This window comes from Mustelus asterias, chromosome 19 (assembly GCF_964213995.1).
Source record: "Mustelus asterias chromosome 19, sMusAst1.hap1.1, whole genome shotgun sequence".
NCBI lineage: Eukaryota > Metazoa > Chordata > Chondrichthyes > Carcharhiniformes > Triakidae > Mustelus > Mustelus asterias.
This window is the reverse complement of record NC_135819.1, coordinates 28081811-28097690: the sequence shown is the minus strand read 5'-3', so window position 1 is coordinate 28097690 and position 15880 is coordinate 28081811. Positions and strand designations below refer to the sequence as shown.

At 42.7% G+C, this 15880-nt stretch overlaps 2 protein-coding genes across 11 annotated transcripts in view; one reads left to right on the top strand and one right to left on the bottom strand.

The window, feature by feature from the left end:
- Window positions 1-5191, top strand: part of elk3 (ETS transcription factor ELK3) — a 61616-nt gene extending 56425 nt beyond the window's left edge. For all 9 annotated transcript variants that reach the window (XR_013500145.1, XR_013500144.1, XM_078235170.1 and 6 more), the window contains one exon: window positions 4542-5191. Coding sequence is in view for 7 of the 9 variants with exons in the window: in XM_078235170.1 (XP_078091296.1) it covers window positions 4542-4637 (96 nt within the window). In the remaining 2 variants the exon portion in view is untranslated. The remainder of the gene's footprint in view (window positions 1-4541) is intronic.
- A 7994-nt stretch (window positions 5192-13185) lies between these two features.
- cdk17 (cyclin dependent kinase 17) overlaps window positions 13186-15880 on the bottom strand; it is a 182366-nt gene continuing 179671 nt past the window's right edge. For both annotated transcript variants that reach the window (XM_078235163.1, XM_078235164.1), the window contains one exon: window positions 13186-14628. In XM_078235163.1, the coding sequence (XP_078091289.1) occupies window positions 14591-14628 (38 nt within the window). In that variant the 3' untranslated portion in view covers window positions 13186-14590. The remainder of the gene's footprint in view (window positions 14629-15880) is intronic.

Here is a 15880-nt window from a genome sequence, read left to right as displayed (position 1 = left end):
GCATGCTGCCCACTGGGTGTCCGACTGGCTAATTGAGGGTTTCTTCCCACTTCAGCTTTTATCAGGAGCTGGGGTGGGGGTGGGCCTCTCAGGAGACCACCACAGCACCCACCCAATGGGCTCTGGAGTGTGGGATGGGGTGTTGGGAGTGGTGGTGGTATGCTTTGGGCATTCTTTTGGCCAACAAAGGAGCCCTGCAGTAATAGTGACCATCCCCCTCCCTGACTGGTTATGCCCTCCCACCCACACTGACTGGCCCCAGCACCCTCACCTGGTAATGAAGGCACTGTCTATCAATGCACCCTCATCCTCCCCGTGCAGCCCCAGCAATAGCCAGAGCCAGCGGTGGCGCTGCTGAGTTGACTGCCCTATGATTGGGTCTGAACCTCTTTTGGGGAGTAGCCATCCTTGATAGGAATTAGTGTTCAAAAAAATATGGCCCTGCTCCCTCTGCCCAGCTGAATGGAGTCATCCACCACTTGTAGCCTGGAAAATCTTGGTTTACGATTCAATAAATGTATAATTAGCCCAAGAATAATAACACTTATTTCATAGCCACATCATTTAAATTCATGACTGTCTGACACTGAAACAGCTCTTTGTATATCTTCACGTACCTTTTCCACCCCTTTTGGGGACTATTTGGTAAATGATGGAAGGATTTACAAACACTGCTTCCCGGCTAACAAGTTCTGAAGTGGGAATTGAACCTGGAGCTTCAGAACCAGAAGTAGGGACACTACACTGCACCACAAGACATCCCAAGCTGCTGCACATATGATGATATGTATCAATTCTTGGCCAAGCTGCTAACTGCTGATCCTTGGTCGAGTTAAGGAGAATTGTACAAAAGGCAACATCTGAAGAATCAGAATCTACTTGTCAGTATTTGCATTGTATTGATTTATTGTGCCAGGAGCAGAGTTTTCAATATTGGAACAAGGCGGGTAACTATTATTGAAATATTGATCATGTTTACTGACAGTAATTATCAAAAATAATAATTGACAATTTCAGGGAGGAATTATTCTACCAATTATTACATTTGGGTGGCACAGTGGTTAGTACTGCTGCATCACAGCAACAGGGACCTGGATTCGATTCCCGGCTTGCGTCACTGTCTGTGTGGAGATTGCACATTCTCCCCGTGTCTGCGTGGGTTCCCTGTGGGTGCTCCGGTTTCCTCCCACAGTCCAAAGATGCACGGGTTGGGTGGATTGGCCGTGCTACAGTGCCCCTTTGTATTGGGGGACTAGCTCGGGTTATGGGGATAGGACCTGGATGGGATTGAGTTGGTGCAGACTCGATGGGCCGAATGGCTTCCTGCAATGGAATAGCATTCTTGCAGGAAGTGGGGTGTGAGGAAGTGTTGTCAAGGTATGTGGGAGTCAGTAAGCTTATAGGAGGTATTATTGACATCCTATTCTCATAAATGGAAACAGAGAAGTCAAGAAAAGATTGAGAGAGATGCCATAGGAAGTTGAATCGGGGTGAAAATCTGAAGGTAAGTTGATTCAATTTTCCAGTTTGGTTTGAAAGCAGGGACAGTATACCAGAAAGAGGTTGCGAAGGGGTCTTCAGATGATTGGAAAAATAATTTTGTCTGCATCCCATGAAAAGGCAAGCATTGCCAGAACCTTTACGGGTTCCCATAGCAACAGCTTTTCAGCACAGCGAGGACACATATGGGTTCCCATAGCAACTCGGCTCCCCGTGTAAGTTATTTTTTCACTAAGTGAATTTCATCACTATCTATGAAGCAAACAGCAGAAATTTATTTAATGACACATTCCTTCCTCTCCTCGTTTAAATTCAAATTATTTCAAACAAAGGAAAACTTCTGTACATTCTGGAAATGGTAATTCTCTATAAAGAGATTTACAATGTCTTTTTGACGATGTTCAAATTTAAAGTAGTGAGGGGTGGGGCAGCTGATGTATATATGGATATGGAATTGGTTCAGGGACAAGGAAAGCAGAGATTGGTATTTGGCTGTTTTTCAGACGAGAGGGAAGTGTACAATAGTGTCCTCCAGAGGTCAGTGTTGGGATCACTGCTTGTTTAGAGATAGGGAATCATTTCAAAGTTGATGACACATAACTTGGAAACGTAGCAAAATTGTGGATGACAGAAACAGACTTGAGGTTTTCCTAGACACTGGTGAAATGGGCAGATTCATAGCAGATTAAATGAAATGAGTCTGACTCCGGCTGAAGTGGGAAGTGATTCATTTTGTTTGGAAGAATGAGATGGGGCAATATAAACCAGTTTTAAAAGGGCAGAGGAACAGAGACCTGTGAGGACGGATTCAGAATGTTAAAAATGCATGTTTGTGTGTATTGCCTTTTCTGTGACCAAAGCACTGAGCAGTCAGCTGTTTACTTATTGCTGCAAAGTATTTTTAATTTTGTTACATTTATTCTCTCCAGTTTCTGACACCAGTGAATGGACACATACCAATTGCTTTTCAGTGCTAAATAGAGGTATTGAGTGCCAAAGCAAGGAGGTTATGCTGAAGCTTTACCAAATGCTGGTTAGGCCTCAGTTGAGGCAATGGCTCAGAATCGGAGCGGGCAAGGAGTGGACAATGGAAATGTCCGTTGGCCTCGGGTGGGATTTTATGGTTTCAGGACGAGTGAGTCCATAAAATCTCACCTAGTGTGTTCAATTCTGGCCACCATACTTTGGAAAAGATAGCAAGGTCTTAGAGTATGGGGGGAATTTACTGAAGGGAAGAAGAGCTGCAGCTAAATATGGATAGACTGGTATTGCTCTCAACAGCAGAGAAAGCTAAGAGGAGATTTGATAAGATGTTAACATTCATGAATGCTTTTGACAGAGTAAATAAGGAGAAACCGCAGCGACAGGTTTGATAAGCTGAGGGCACAGACATAAGGTTAAAGAGGCAGAGCCAACTTTATGCAGAAACTTGCTTTGAACTGGGATACATGGCACTAAAGGGGAGGGAGGGGTGGAAACAGTTGCAATGATTTTCAAAAGGGAATGATGTAATTACTTGAATCTATGGAGAAAGATGAGAGTTGGACACAGGATAATTCTTTTAAAGAATTCACGGGATCCAGGGTGAGGTGGCCAATTGGATACAAAATTGGCTTGATGACAGAAAACAGGGTGGTTGTAGAGGCTTGTTTTTCAAACTGGAGGCCTATGAACAGCGTGTGTCTCCACGCATGGTTAGTAAGTTTGCAGGTGACACCAAGATTGGTGACATAGTGGACAGTGAAGAAGATTATCTAGGATTGCAACGGTATCTTGATCAATTGGGCCAATGGATTGATGAATGGCAGATGGAGTTTAATTTAGATAAATGTGAGGTGATACATTTTGGTAGATCAAACCAGGGCAGGACTTACTCAGTTAATGGTTGGGTGTTGGGGAGAGTTACAGAGCAAAGAGATTTAGGGTTACAGGTTCATCGCTCCTTGAAAGTGGAGCCACAAGTGAAGAAGGCATTCAGCATGCTTGGTTTCACTGGTCAGAACATTGAATACAGGAGTTGGGACGTCTTGTTGAAGTTGTACAAGACATTGGTAAGGCCACACTAGTAATACTGTGTACAGTTCTGGTCACCCTATAATAGAAAGGATATTACTAAACTAGAAAGAGTGCAGAAACGATTTACTAGGATGTTACTGGGAGTTGATGGTTTGAGTTATAAGGAGAGGCTGGATAGACTGGGACTTTTTTCCCTAGCAGGCATAGGTTTAAGGTGCAAGGAGAGAGATACAAAAGTGTCCAGAGGGGCAATTTTTTCTCAGAGAGGGTGGTGAGTGTCTGGAACAAGCTGCCAGAGGTAGTAGTAGAGGCGGATACAATTTTGTCTTTTAAAAAGTATTTAGACAGTTAATAGGTGATATGGGCCAAATGCGGGCAATTGGAAGTAGCTTAATGGTAAAAACTGGGCTGCTTGAACGAGTTGGGCTAAAGGGCCAGTTTCCATGCTGTAAACCTCTATGACTAACACACAGAAGTATAATGGGCCGAATGACCACTTTGTGCTGTACAATAATCTGATCAATTCTTTATTTTAAAACAGTCAACACTGTTTGTGTTCTTGGCACCAAAATGTATTTTTTAAATGCAGTGTAAGAAAATGAAATATATCAAAGCATTAATGCAGCAAACAAACAAAAAGCAGATATTTATTTTCAGTCTGTAATGGTGTTGCACAGAGGGATTTGAGACCATGTGCAATCCATAGATGGAGGATAATTAGATAAAGTAGTTTAATTAGACCGGGGTGAGTAGATGTAATTCATTTGAAAATCATCCATTATAAATATTTCTGTCCACATATGTAATAGAAAATGTCTGTGTAAACTTGTTATGCTGAAGTTACACTCTTGCCAATAGTGGTGCTGCAGCAGTTCTAGAATAAGGTTTTGTCATCTTTACATTTAGACCATACTTGTTCTGTATGTTAGTGTGTATTGCCTTTTCTGTGACCAAAATATTGAGCAATGGGCTGTTTGCTTGATCCTGCAAAGTAATTTTAATTTTGTCATTTTTTCTATCTTCAGTTTCCGACCCTAGTGAATGGACACATGCCAATTCCAATCCCTAGTTTGGATGGGGTTTCCCCCTTGCTGATTTCATCCAATTCCCAGAAATCATGATACTGCCTTACTGAAGGAGCAAAAGGGACCAATTAAATGCCAAAATGTAGGACAATGTTCAGCTTTAATTTTTCAATGATCTTGCATCATTGATACAAAGTTGTCAGTCATATTATGAAGTATGGATGAAATACCCTTTTACAAGTGTTTTTGATTAGTTTTCTCCTTGTCGTTTTATAATGAAGTTGGCAATAAATATATAATCTTTTCCTGTACCTTGCGTTTTATGCACTGTGCTTTTAATGAACGTTAACCAGCTGTGCCTACTTACGCTTAAGTGTTTTATGTAACTTGTAAATTAACTGTAAACCTGTTGTAATGGCAGATTATTAGTATTATTAAATAATTGAAACTTTGTACCAGTTTTCAATTATTGGCTGTTAAAGGACATGATACTATGTATTAGCAAGTAAGATTGATGTTATTTTCAGTGTAAGTTTTTTTTAAATAAAAAGCATTGCAATTTATATGTACTACAGGCAGGTTTGCCATGTATTTGTACTTTGGCTACAAGTTTGTACTTGATGTAATTCAATAAATGCTAGATTCTCAGCAAACTACTTTCAAACTATTTTTCAAGAGACTGGGACAAGGAGACAATCGGTACAACATGGGGCCAGAATGGAAATGCAGCTACTACAATGCTACAACGTATATGTAGCACAGTAAGGTTTTGTTGCCTATATAATTGCCCTACATACTGAAATAGCATAGAATAATCTGACAGTCATTTTGTTCCGAGTGTCTCAGATGACATTTTTAAATGCCCTCCTTCATAAATGATCATCAGCATTTTGTAAAGGATCACCCAGACTCAAAGCTTTAACTGTTTCTCTCTCCATGGATGCAGCCAGACCTGCTGAGTTCAATCAGCATTTGCTGTTTTTATTTCTGATTTCCAACATTGGCAGTAATACTCCTCCTAACACAATTTTATACATTGAAAAGGGGTTCCTTTGTGTAGTTTATTACACTCGGTAGTACAAGTGCTTGAATTGGATTTGATTTTAATAATGACTTATTTCAACACTCAAAATTCAACAGTAAGGCTAACTGCCCAATCAACACCACTTTTTAATTTGTAGTAAACTACTATTAGAAATGTGTGGTTAATCTGCTGTCCCTCCCAAACAGAAGCCAAGTTACCTATATGGGCAGATCGCAATTTCTCCAGCTTGGTCCAATTCAAAATGTCTAAGCTTTTAAAATTTGCTGTTAAGTGTGGTAAAGTGAAGGTGATACAAACAGACCAGCCTAGTAGAATGGGCAGACAAAAGTGGCAGATGGAACTTAATGGAACATTTTGCCAGAAGAAATAGGCAATTACTGTCACAGTCAGTAAAGAATGTGCAAGGACTTGGGGTTCGTGTATGCAGATATTTGAAGGTACTAGAACATGTTGAGTGGTTAGCTAAGCATACGGGAGCGTTATCAATGCCGGTATTGTGTACAAAAGTAGGAGAGGCATAATATTGGTTGGCATAGCAGAGGATGCTGTGCTTGTCACTTACCCACCTCCTCATGTCATGTGGTGAAGCTGCTACGTAAACCTTGATGTGTTGACAGCAGACTTGTGAATGGTGGGGTGGCTTTCAAAGCCCCTACCTCTGTTGATTAACCGACATCCCCCAACCTCTGTGCCCCAGTGAAGTAGCCCCACTTACCTGTAAATTGACCTCCATGCTGCTACTCATGTAATTCCAGCAGTGGCCACCACTTCCAGTGGCATTACTGGGACTACTGATTGACTGGCAACTCCCAGATGGTGGTAGGAGCCACAGCCTGAGCCAATTAACAGACTGACAACCGTATCAGGTTAGGGCTACCGGGCTCTGCAATGGCAGAGCCATGGCCTCAGTTCCAGCCCAGGAAATGAATGTGGGATCTTCTGGTCTCTGCAGCTCAGTACTGTACAACACAGTAGATTTATCCATCGGATTTAAGACCAATGCAAAAATTATATAATTGGACAATTACAATTGTAAATATAAAAAATTGACAAATAATGATATCTGTATAAATAATGAAATGTTTTCACTCTATCACTTTCCATGACAGTGCATGCAAACATTGGAAAAAATAGCAAAGATGAGGAGAAATAACTTCTCTCAAAGGGTCGTGAGTCTGTGGAATTCATTGCCCCAAAGCGCAGTGTATGGCTGAACACCGAGTAAATTTAAGGACAAGGTGGACAGATTTTTAATTAGTAAGGGGCTGAAGGGCTATGGTGAATGGGCAGGAAAGTGGAGTTGAGGCCAAGAAGGAAAGCTGTTATGCGTGGGGTAGAACATGTAAGCAAGGGAGATTAAATGACAAAATGTGTGGTGCAAGACAAAAAGAGACAGTAATAAGGCAATAAAGAAACAAAAGATATTTCCAGGGGTAGCATAAATAAATGGTAAACAACTAAATCACCACCAAAAGTTTTGGTCTGAAGAAAAAAGCAGGGATAGAAATGATCAAATCCTATGTTATGTCCAGGTAGCTGTAAAGTCCCCTTTGAAAGGTGAGCGGCACTGGAACAACGTAGGCACCCGAGGACAGGGAGGTCAGAGTGAGTGAGATGGAGGATTAAAATGACAACCAGAAGCTGACGGTCGCGCAAACCGAATGGAAGTGTTCCACAACATGGCCGATCTGTGTTTGGTCTTCTCAGTTTGAGGAAAGTAGGGATGGATGCTGAGGACAAGTGGAATTCTACAATAATTCTAGGAGACAGGGTACAGATGAGGGCAGAAACGTGGTTACAAAACAGACAATTGACCTGGTTAGCCATGATGGGGCGAATTCCCAGTCTCACTCCTCCATATCAGTACTCTTCCATGTTGAACACCACTTCAAGCATGGAGAGTGGCAAGGGCACAGATTGTACTCTGGGTGGGCATTTCAATGTTCATCAACAGGAGTGGCATGGTACCACCACTACTGACTGAGCTGGCCGAGTGCTAAAGGAAGTGGCTGCAAGACTGCGATTGCGGCAGTTGGTGAAGGAACCAACAAGGAGGACTTCATCCTCATCAACCTCCCGGTCTCAGATGCATCTGTCCATGACAGGATCAGTAGGAGTGACCACTGGACAAAAAAAACTGTCTTCACATTGAGGATTCCCTCCATCGTGTTGTGTGGCATTCCCACTGTGTTTTCTTTAAGCATGCGCAGTAATCACCAACCCAGCAATAGATTCCGCAGTGGCTAAACGGAGTTCCTGGAGCCCTCTGCTGAATTTTGTCAAGGGGCAATCTTCAATGATGTGAACCACTGATTAGCTGTCCAGGTTCCCTCCTTAATCCTGTCCTTGGCAGACAAGATTAAGGAGAATCCCAAGGCATTTTATTCATACGTTAGGAGCAAAAGGGTTGTCAGGGAAAAAATCGGATCTCTCAGGAACAAAAGTGGGGAATTATGCTTGGAGCCCAAAGAAGTAGGGGAGATCCTAAATGAATACTTTGCACGGTATTCACAAAGGAGGGGGATGTGTTGACTGGGAGTGTCTCGGAGGGGAGTGTTGACCCGTTAGAGAAAATCTCCATTACAAGGGAGGAAGTGTTAGGTTTTTTAGGGAATATAAGTGGCTGCAAGATAAAGCTCGGCACAACATCGTGGGCCGAAGGGCCTGTTCTGTGCTGTACTGTTCTATAATGACTGCAAATCCCCAGGGCCTGATGGAATCTATCCCAGGCTGCTCAGGGAGACGAGAGATGAAATTGCTGGGCCTCTGACACAAATCTTTGTCTCGTCACTGGACACAGGTGAGGTCCCAGAGGATTGGAGGATAGCTAATGTGGTCCCGTTATTTAAGAAGGGTAGGAAGGATAACCCGGGAAATTATAGGTCTGTGAGCTTGACGTCCGTGGTCGGGAAGTTGTTGGAGAGGATTCTTAGAGATAGGATGTATGCGCATTTAGAAAGGAATAAACTCATTAACGATAGTCAGCATGGTTTTGAGATAGGGAGGTCATGCCTCACTAACCTGGTGGAGTTTTTTGAAGAAGTGACTAGAATGGTTGACGAGGGAAGGGCCGTGGATGTCATCTATATGGACTTTAGTAAAGCGTTTGACAAAGTCCCTCATGGTAGGTTGGTGCAAAAGGTTGGATCTCATGGTATAAAGGGGGAGGTGGCTAGATGGGTGGAGAACTGGCTCGGTCACAGAAAACAGAGGGTGGTAGTGGAAGGGTCTTTTTCCGGCTGGATGCCTGTGACTAGTGGTGTTCCGCAGGGCTCTGTATTGGGACCTCTGCTGTTTGTGATTTATATAAACGATCTGGAAGAAGGTGTAACTGGGGTGATCAGTAAGTTTGCGGACGACACAAAAATGGCTGGACTTGCAGATAGTGAGGAACATTGTCAGAGGCTACAGAAGGATATAGATAGGCTGGAAATTTGGGCAAAGAAATGGCAGATGGAGTTCAATCCAGATAAATGCGAAGTGATGCATTTAGGTAGAACTAATGTAGGGGGGAGCTATACGATAAATGGCAGAACCATAAAGGGTGTAGATACGCAGAGGGACCTGGGTGTGCAAGTCCACAGATCCTTCAAGGTGACGTCACAGGTGGAGAAGGTAGTGAAGAAGGCATATGGCATGCTTGCCTTTATAGGACGGGGCATAGAGTATAAAAGCAGGGGTCTGATGTTGCGGTCGTATAGAACGTTGGTTCGGCCGCATTTGGAATACTGCGCCCAGTTCTGGTCGCCACACTACCAGAAGGACGTGGAGGCTTTAGAGAGAGTGCAGAGGAGGTTTACCAGGATGTTACCTGGTATGGAAGGGCTTAGTTATGAGGAGAGATTGGGTAAACTGGGGTTGTTCTCACTGGAAAGATGGAGGATGAAGGGTGACCTAATAGAGGTGTATAAAATTATGAAAGGCATAGATAGGGTGAACGGTGGGAAGCTTTTTCCCAGGTCGGTGGTGACGTTCACGAGGGATCATAGGTTCAAGGTGAGGGCCGGGAAGAGGTTTAACACGGATATCAGAAGGACATATTTTACAGAGGGTGGTGGGGGCCTGAAATGCACTGCCGGGCAAGGTGGTGGAGGCGGACACACTGGGAACGTTTAAGACTTATCTAGATAGCCACATGAACGGAGTGGGAATGGAGGGATACAAAAGAATGGTCTAGTTTGGACCAGGGAGCGGCACGGGCTTGGAGGGCCGAAGGGCCTGTTCCTGTGCTGTATTGTTCTTTGTTCCATTTGTGCTTTGACAAAGGGCCATCCGGATTCGAAACGTCAGCTCTTTTCTCTCCTTACAGATGTTGCCAGACCTGCTGAGATTTCCAAACATTTTCTCTTGATTTCAGATTCCAGCATCTGCAGTAATTTGGTTTTATTCACTTGTGCCGATTTGCTGCACAAAGGCTTTGTCCAGTGCGGAAACAGTTGAGGAGTGCCCAATGTTGGCGCAGCGGGTTGAAGTCGGGTGAGTGGGCTGAGAGATTTGTGATGAGGAAGTGGTTTTTAATGGTGTTGGGTGGGTTCTATTCCCGCTGTCATAGAGCTGTTATTCTCTGGCATGGTGGTCTTAAACAACTAGGCGGCATGATGGGAGGCTAGCAGCAGATGGATTGGTAAGTCTTGTGTAGCAGCATGCTTGGGCTGGTGTAAACCTTCTTCAGGTGGATGTAAAATGGGACAAATTTTGAACAGATCTGCCAATCATGAGGCACTGTGAGCCATCAGCAGCAGCTGATCTGGAACCTCATGGCCTGGCATATGCCCCACTCGACTATTACCACCAAACCAGTTCAATCAAGAGTGCAGGAGGACATACCAGGAGCAGCACAAGGCATGAGGTGTCAACCTGGTGAAGCTACAACACAAGGCTACTTGTGTGCCAAGTGGCATTAGCACCAAGTTATAGACAGAGCTATCCAGAGAGTTCCAGGACATCACTGCAAGAGTTCCTCAGGGTAGTGTCCTAGGACCAACCATCTTCATCTGCTTCATCAATGACTTTCCTTCAATCATAAGGTTGGAAGTGGGAATATTTGTTGCTGGTTGCACAATGTTCAGCACCATTCATGATTCCTCAGAATACTGAAGCACTTCATGCCTAAATGTAGCAAGACCTGGACAATATTCAGGTTTGGACTGTTAGTGGGCAGCATGGTGGCAAAATGGTTAGCACTGCTGCCTCACAGCACCAAGGACCCGGGTTCAATTCCAGCCTTGGTGACAGTGGAGTTTGTACATTTGGTTGCTCCAATTTCATTTGGTTGCTCCAGTTTCCTCCCACAGTCCAAAGATGTGCAGGTTAGGTGGATTGACCATGCTAAATTGCCCGTGTCCCAAGATGTATAGGTTAGGGGGATTAGCGGGGTAAATATGTGAAGTTACAGGGATAAGGTCTGGTTATGATACTCAGTCAGAGTGTGCAGACTTGCTGGGCCGAATAGCCTCTGCACAGTAGAGATTCTATGATAAATAGCAAGTAACATTTTTGCCCCACACGTGCCAGGCAATGACCATCCCCAACAAGAGAATGCAATGATCTTCCCACAACGTTCAATAGCATTACAATAGCTGAATCCTCCTATTGAAATCCTGGGGGTTTATCACTGACCAGAAAGTGAACCAGACCAGCCGCACAAATACTGTGGCTACAACAGCAGGTCAGGGGCAAGGAATTCTGTGAAGAATAACTCATCTCCTGACTCACCAAAGTCTGTCCACCATTTACACAGCACAAGTCAGGAGTGCGATGGAATACTCTCTATTTGCCTGGATCAATGCAGCTCCAACAACACAAGAAGCTCAGCACCATCTAGGTCGAAGCAGTCCACTTGATTGGCACCCGACCCACCATCAACGTGCACTCCCTCCATCTCCAATGCACAGTGGCAGCATCCAAAAGATGCACAGCAGCAACTCGCCAAGGCTCCTTCAACAGCATTTGGAAGGCAGTGGTATAATGAGACAAACTCAGCATGGATTGACAAAGGGGAAATCATGCTTGACAAATCTATTGGAATTCTTTGAGGACGTAACTAGTAAGAGTTGACCGAGGAGAACCAGTGATGTGGTTTATTTAGACATTATATATGAACAAATTGGAAGAGGGAACTGATGGTATTATCTCCAAATTTGCAAATGATATAAAGCTGGGAGGGTGAGTGAGCTGTGAGGAGGATGCAGAGATTCTTCCGCGTGATTTGGACAGGCTGAGTGTGTGGGCATATGCGTGGCAGATGCAGTATAAAGTGGATAAATGTGAGGTTATCCATTTTGATAGCAATAATAGGGGAACAGATTATTACTTAAATGGGTGTGAATTGAGAGATGGATACTCAACGAGACCTTGGTATCCTTGTGCATCAGTTGCTGAAAGCATGCAGGTTCAGCAGGCAGTAAAGGCGGCAAATGGTATGTTGGCCTTCAAAGCAAGAGGATTTGAATATAGGGACAGGAATATTTTACTGCAATTGTATTGAGCTTTGGTGAGGCCACACCTGGAGTATTGTGTGCAGTTCTGGTATCCTTATCTGAGGAAGGATGTTCTTGCTATAGAGGGAGTACAGCGAAGGTTTACCAGGCTGATTCCTGGGTGTCAGGTCTGTCATAAGGGGAGAGACTGTCAGTTAGGATTATATTCACTGGAATTTAGGAGAGCGAGAGGGGCTCTCATAGAAACTTATAAAATTCTAACAGGGTTAGACAGAGCAGATTCAGAATGTTCCCGAGAGTCCAGAACTAGGGATCATAGTTTGAGGATAAGGGATAAACCTTTTAGGACTGAGGTGAGGAGAAATTTCTTCACCCAGAGGGTGGTGAATGTGTGGAATTCACTACCACAGAAAGTAGTTGAGGTCAAAATGGCTGATTTCAAGAAGAAATTAGATATAGCTCTGGGGGCTAAGGGATCAAGGGAGACGGGGGGGGGGGGGGGGGGGGGGGGGGAGATGGGGGGGACGGGGGGGGGGGGGAATCAGGATATTGAATTTGATGATCAAAATGAATGGTGGAGCAGGCTCGAAGGGCCGAATGGCCTACTCCTACTTCTAGTTTCCATCTTCCAAACCTGTGACCTTTACCACGTTGAAGGTCAAGGGGAGCAGATGCATGGGAACATCACCACCTGAAAGCTTCCCTCCCAAGGCACACACCACGGTAATTTGGAAATATATTGCTGTTCTTTTCCACTGTCGCTGGCTCAAAGTCCTGGAACACTCTTCCTAACAGCACTATGGGTACACCTACACCACCAACTGCAGTGGTTCAAGAAAGCTGCTCACCACCACTCTCTCAAGGAAAGCTAAGGATGGGCAGTAAATGTTGGCCAAGCCAGTAATGTCTACTTCCTGGGAAAGATTAAAAAGAAAAAGGGAGCTATATCGTAAGACACATGGAAAGTGGCATGCGAAGGAGAAACTGAAACCGAGAGAATGGAAGAATTCTTACAGGAAGCAAGATAGGAAGTAGTGTAGTTGAGATAGCTGTGTGTGTTAGCGGGCTTGAAGTAAATTTTACCAATCATCATTGACTGTAGCTTGGTATAGTTTCAGAAACCAGAAGAGGTCACACGATAGGACACAAAAAACAATGATCAGTTAAAACAAGGAATCACTGTAATATTTATACTTTCAAAAAATAGTCCTGTCAGTCAGAAATAGCACAGCAGTTTTAGTTAGATATACCGATCTCAGCCTGGAATCATTTTGATCAACAGTAGTGGTCCAATGTACAATGTTACCAATGAATCTGTTTCCTTTCTCTTCTTACAAAATTCCAATCAAAATCAATCACAAGCAACACAAAATACAAGTAAACAGTTTCTCAATATGCCATCACAGTTCACAAATAAAATTAAACATACAAAATATTCTTAACACTGTTAAATAACAAACTATGCAAATTTATGAAAATGATAGGACCCTGAATAAGTTTACAGTAAAAGTCCAGAAAAATGTCAATGATTATTTGCATTTTCTATGAATTTGATATTTTAACAATTATATATTAACAGTAATCCTAAAAATGTAGGTCCACTAAAACCATTATTTGGAAAAGCAAACATAGGTACAAATACTGTTACTGTTAACAAAAGCCTACTTATGATACTCATTGAGATACATAAGTTCTGTAGTGAAGTCATTACAAAATGATGCAGAAGTAACAGCAGAGATCAGATACAAAACTGAACCATCAAAATTTCCACGTGTTCATAAAGTGACATGGAAACAATAGGTGCAATGAATTTGCTAATCTTTAATAATGAAAAGGCAGATTTGATGCTGAATTCCTTAAATAGATTTTTGTTTAAACACTAATCAATTTCTCTGTTGGCCACATAAGATTTCAAAACAAATTTAAACGTTCTACACTATGAGCTTAGAGGGTGCAAGGTTCCTCATCACAGTCATATTTTAAAAGGTGAGGCTCTGCGAATATTTAAATATTCAAGAGCATTTGTAACTAAATGCAATGATAAAATCTGGAAAATGCTGGAAATAGTTATTAGAAGAAACAGATGCACTCACATGCTACAAGCCACTCACATTTTCTGCTATATCACCACAATGTGGTTTATGGACAGTAGTCGTTTAGCAGCAATGATTCCCAATAAATAAGCACTTTGTTTCCAGTACTGCACAAAACTGCAGCTAAAGTTACAACAGCAGCTGTAACCCACTGGCTATAAAACAACAAAGGTGAACCATAAAACTGTTCTGTTTGTGTACGTGTGTAATGTATATATGTGCATACACATGTATTATACATATATATATATATTTACGCACACAAATGTCTCGATGTGACTTGCGAATATAAAACAACCTGCACATCAGAATAAAAGACTACATCGCAAGGGCAGTAAAGGAGACATGTTCATATTCAAGTTATGATCCACTCTAATTTATGGAAATTGTTGTCTTCAAATCAAAATCCTGGGTAACTGTGATGTAAATGGCAAGCCAATGGAACTCAAGTCTATTATTTTGTGAGATAGCCTAGAACAGCATACTCTGTCTTCTGTTTTTCCCATGTGCTGGAAAACAAAGAAAGATGCATTGAAACCAGTATGACGGCAGATAAGTTATTGTACTGTCAGTACTTCTATTACCCACCTGGTTCACTAATGTCCTTTAGGGAAGGAAATTTTGTCCTTCCCTGGTCTGGCCTACATGTGACTCCAAACCACAATATGGTTGACTCTTAAATGTGATGGGCAATAAATGCTGGCCCAGCCAGCAACACCCACATCCCATGAATGACTTAAAAAACCTTATGATGCATGCATGGAAGTCACAAAGAACAATAACTGACAATTTAGTATGTATAAAGTAAGTCAGAATCATGCATGTTGGATTCTTTTGAACTTGTACACCCTTGAACTTACCCTTGCTTAACTATTGAAAAATTGCTAATGAATAAACATGAGACCTAATTAGTGCCACAAGTAGGCTTACATTGACACTGCAACGAAGTGACGGTGAAAATCCATATATTTTATGGTTTATAGCGACAACCTCTGAGACTGTAGAAGTGGATTTGGGAATGAGCCCAGAGATAGCTTTCCTAAGGTGATGCACCTGTTTGAAGTGAGCTCTACTATCTAAAGCAATAGGATTTTTTGAAAAGACACCGATTCACTGATTCAAAAGTAGGATCTTTTAGTTAGAAATAATACAAATTGGTCGACTATCAGCGAGACAAGAGGGGTGATTTTAACAAATTTCTCAGGTTACTTAAATACACAATTAAAAAAATTTTTTAATCTGCGCCTCTGAGCAGAAGGGAAGGTAAACTGTTGAAAACTGGTGGTATATGTCTTTCAAATAAGCAGAGTGAGCGCCAATGACATCATGGGGGCCTGACAACCATTCTCACCACGATGGTTGTAGTGGTGAGCTTTGCAAGCTTTTGCACCAGGTCAACCTAACAGGAGGAAGAATTGGAGCCAGAAGAGTGACAATCAGGTAACTTACTTTAACTAACCACGTGGTGACAAACAGCAGGCGTTCTCCATTGGGTGCCATGAGAAAGCTTTAAGCCTCCCTGTACTGGATTCACTGATTGATCAATACACCCGCCCTTCAAAACCTCTCCTGCAACATAGCTGCGTTCGCATCTTTTGGACCCTGGCAGTGGACTCCCTTGCCTAACATTCTGTCCCACTGGCCAGCTAGCTACATAAACAACTGACCATAGACTTGTTGCTGATACCAGGATAGTTTCAAACAGAACTTCTGTTCGGAACTGCATTTGACGCTTTCCTCAAAGCACATTTTTGAACATTA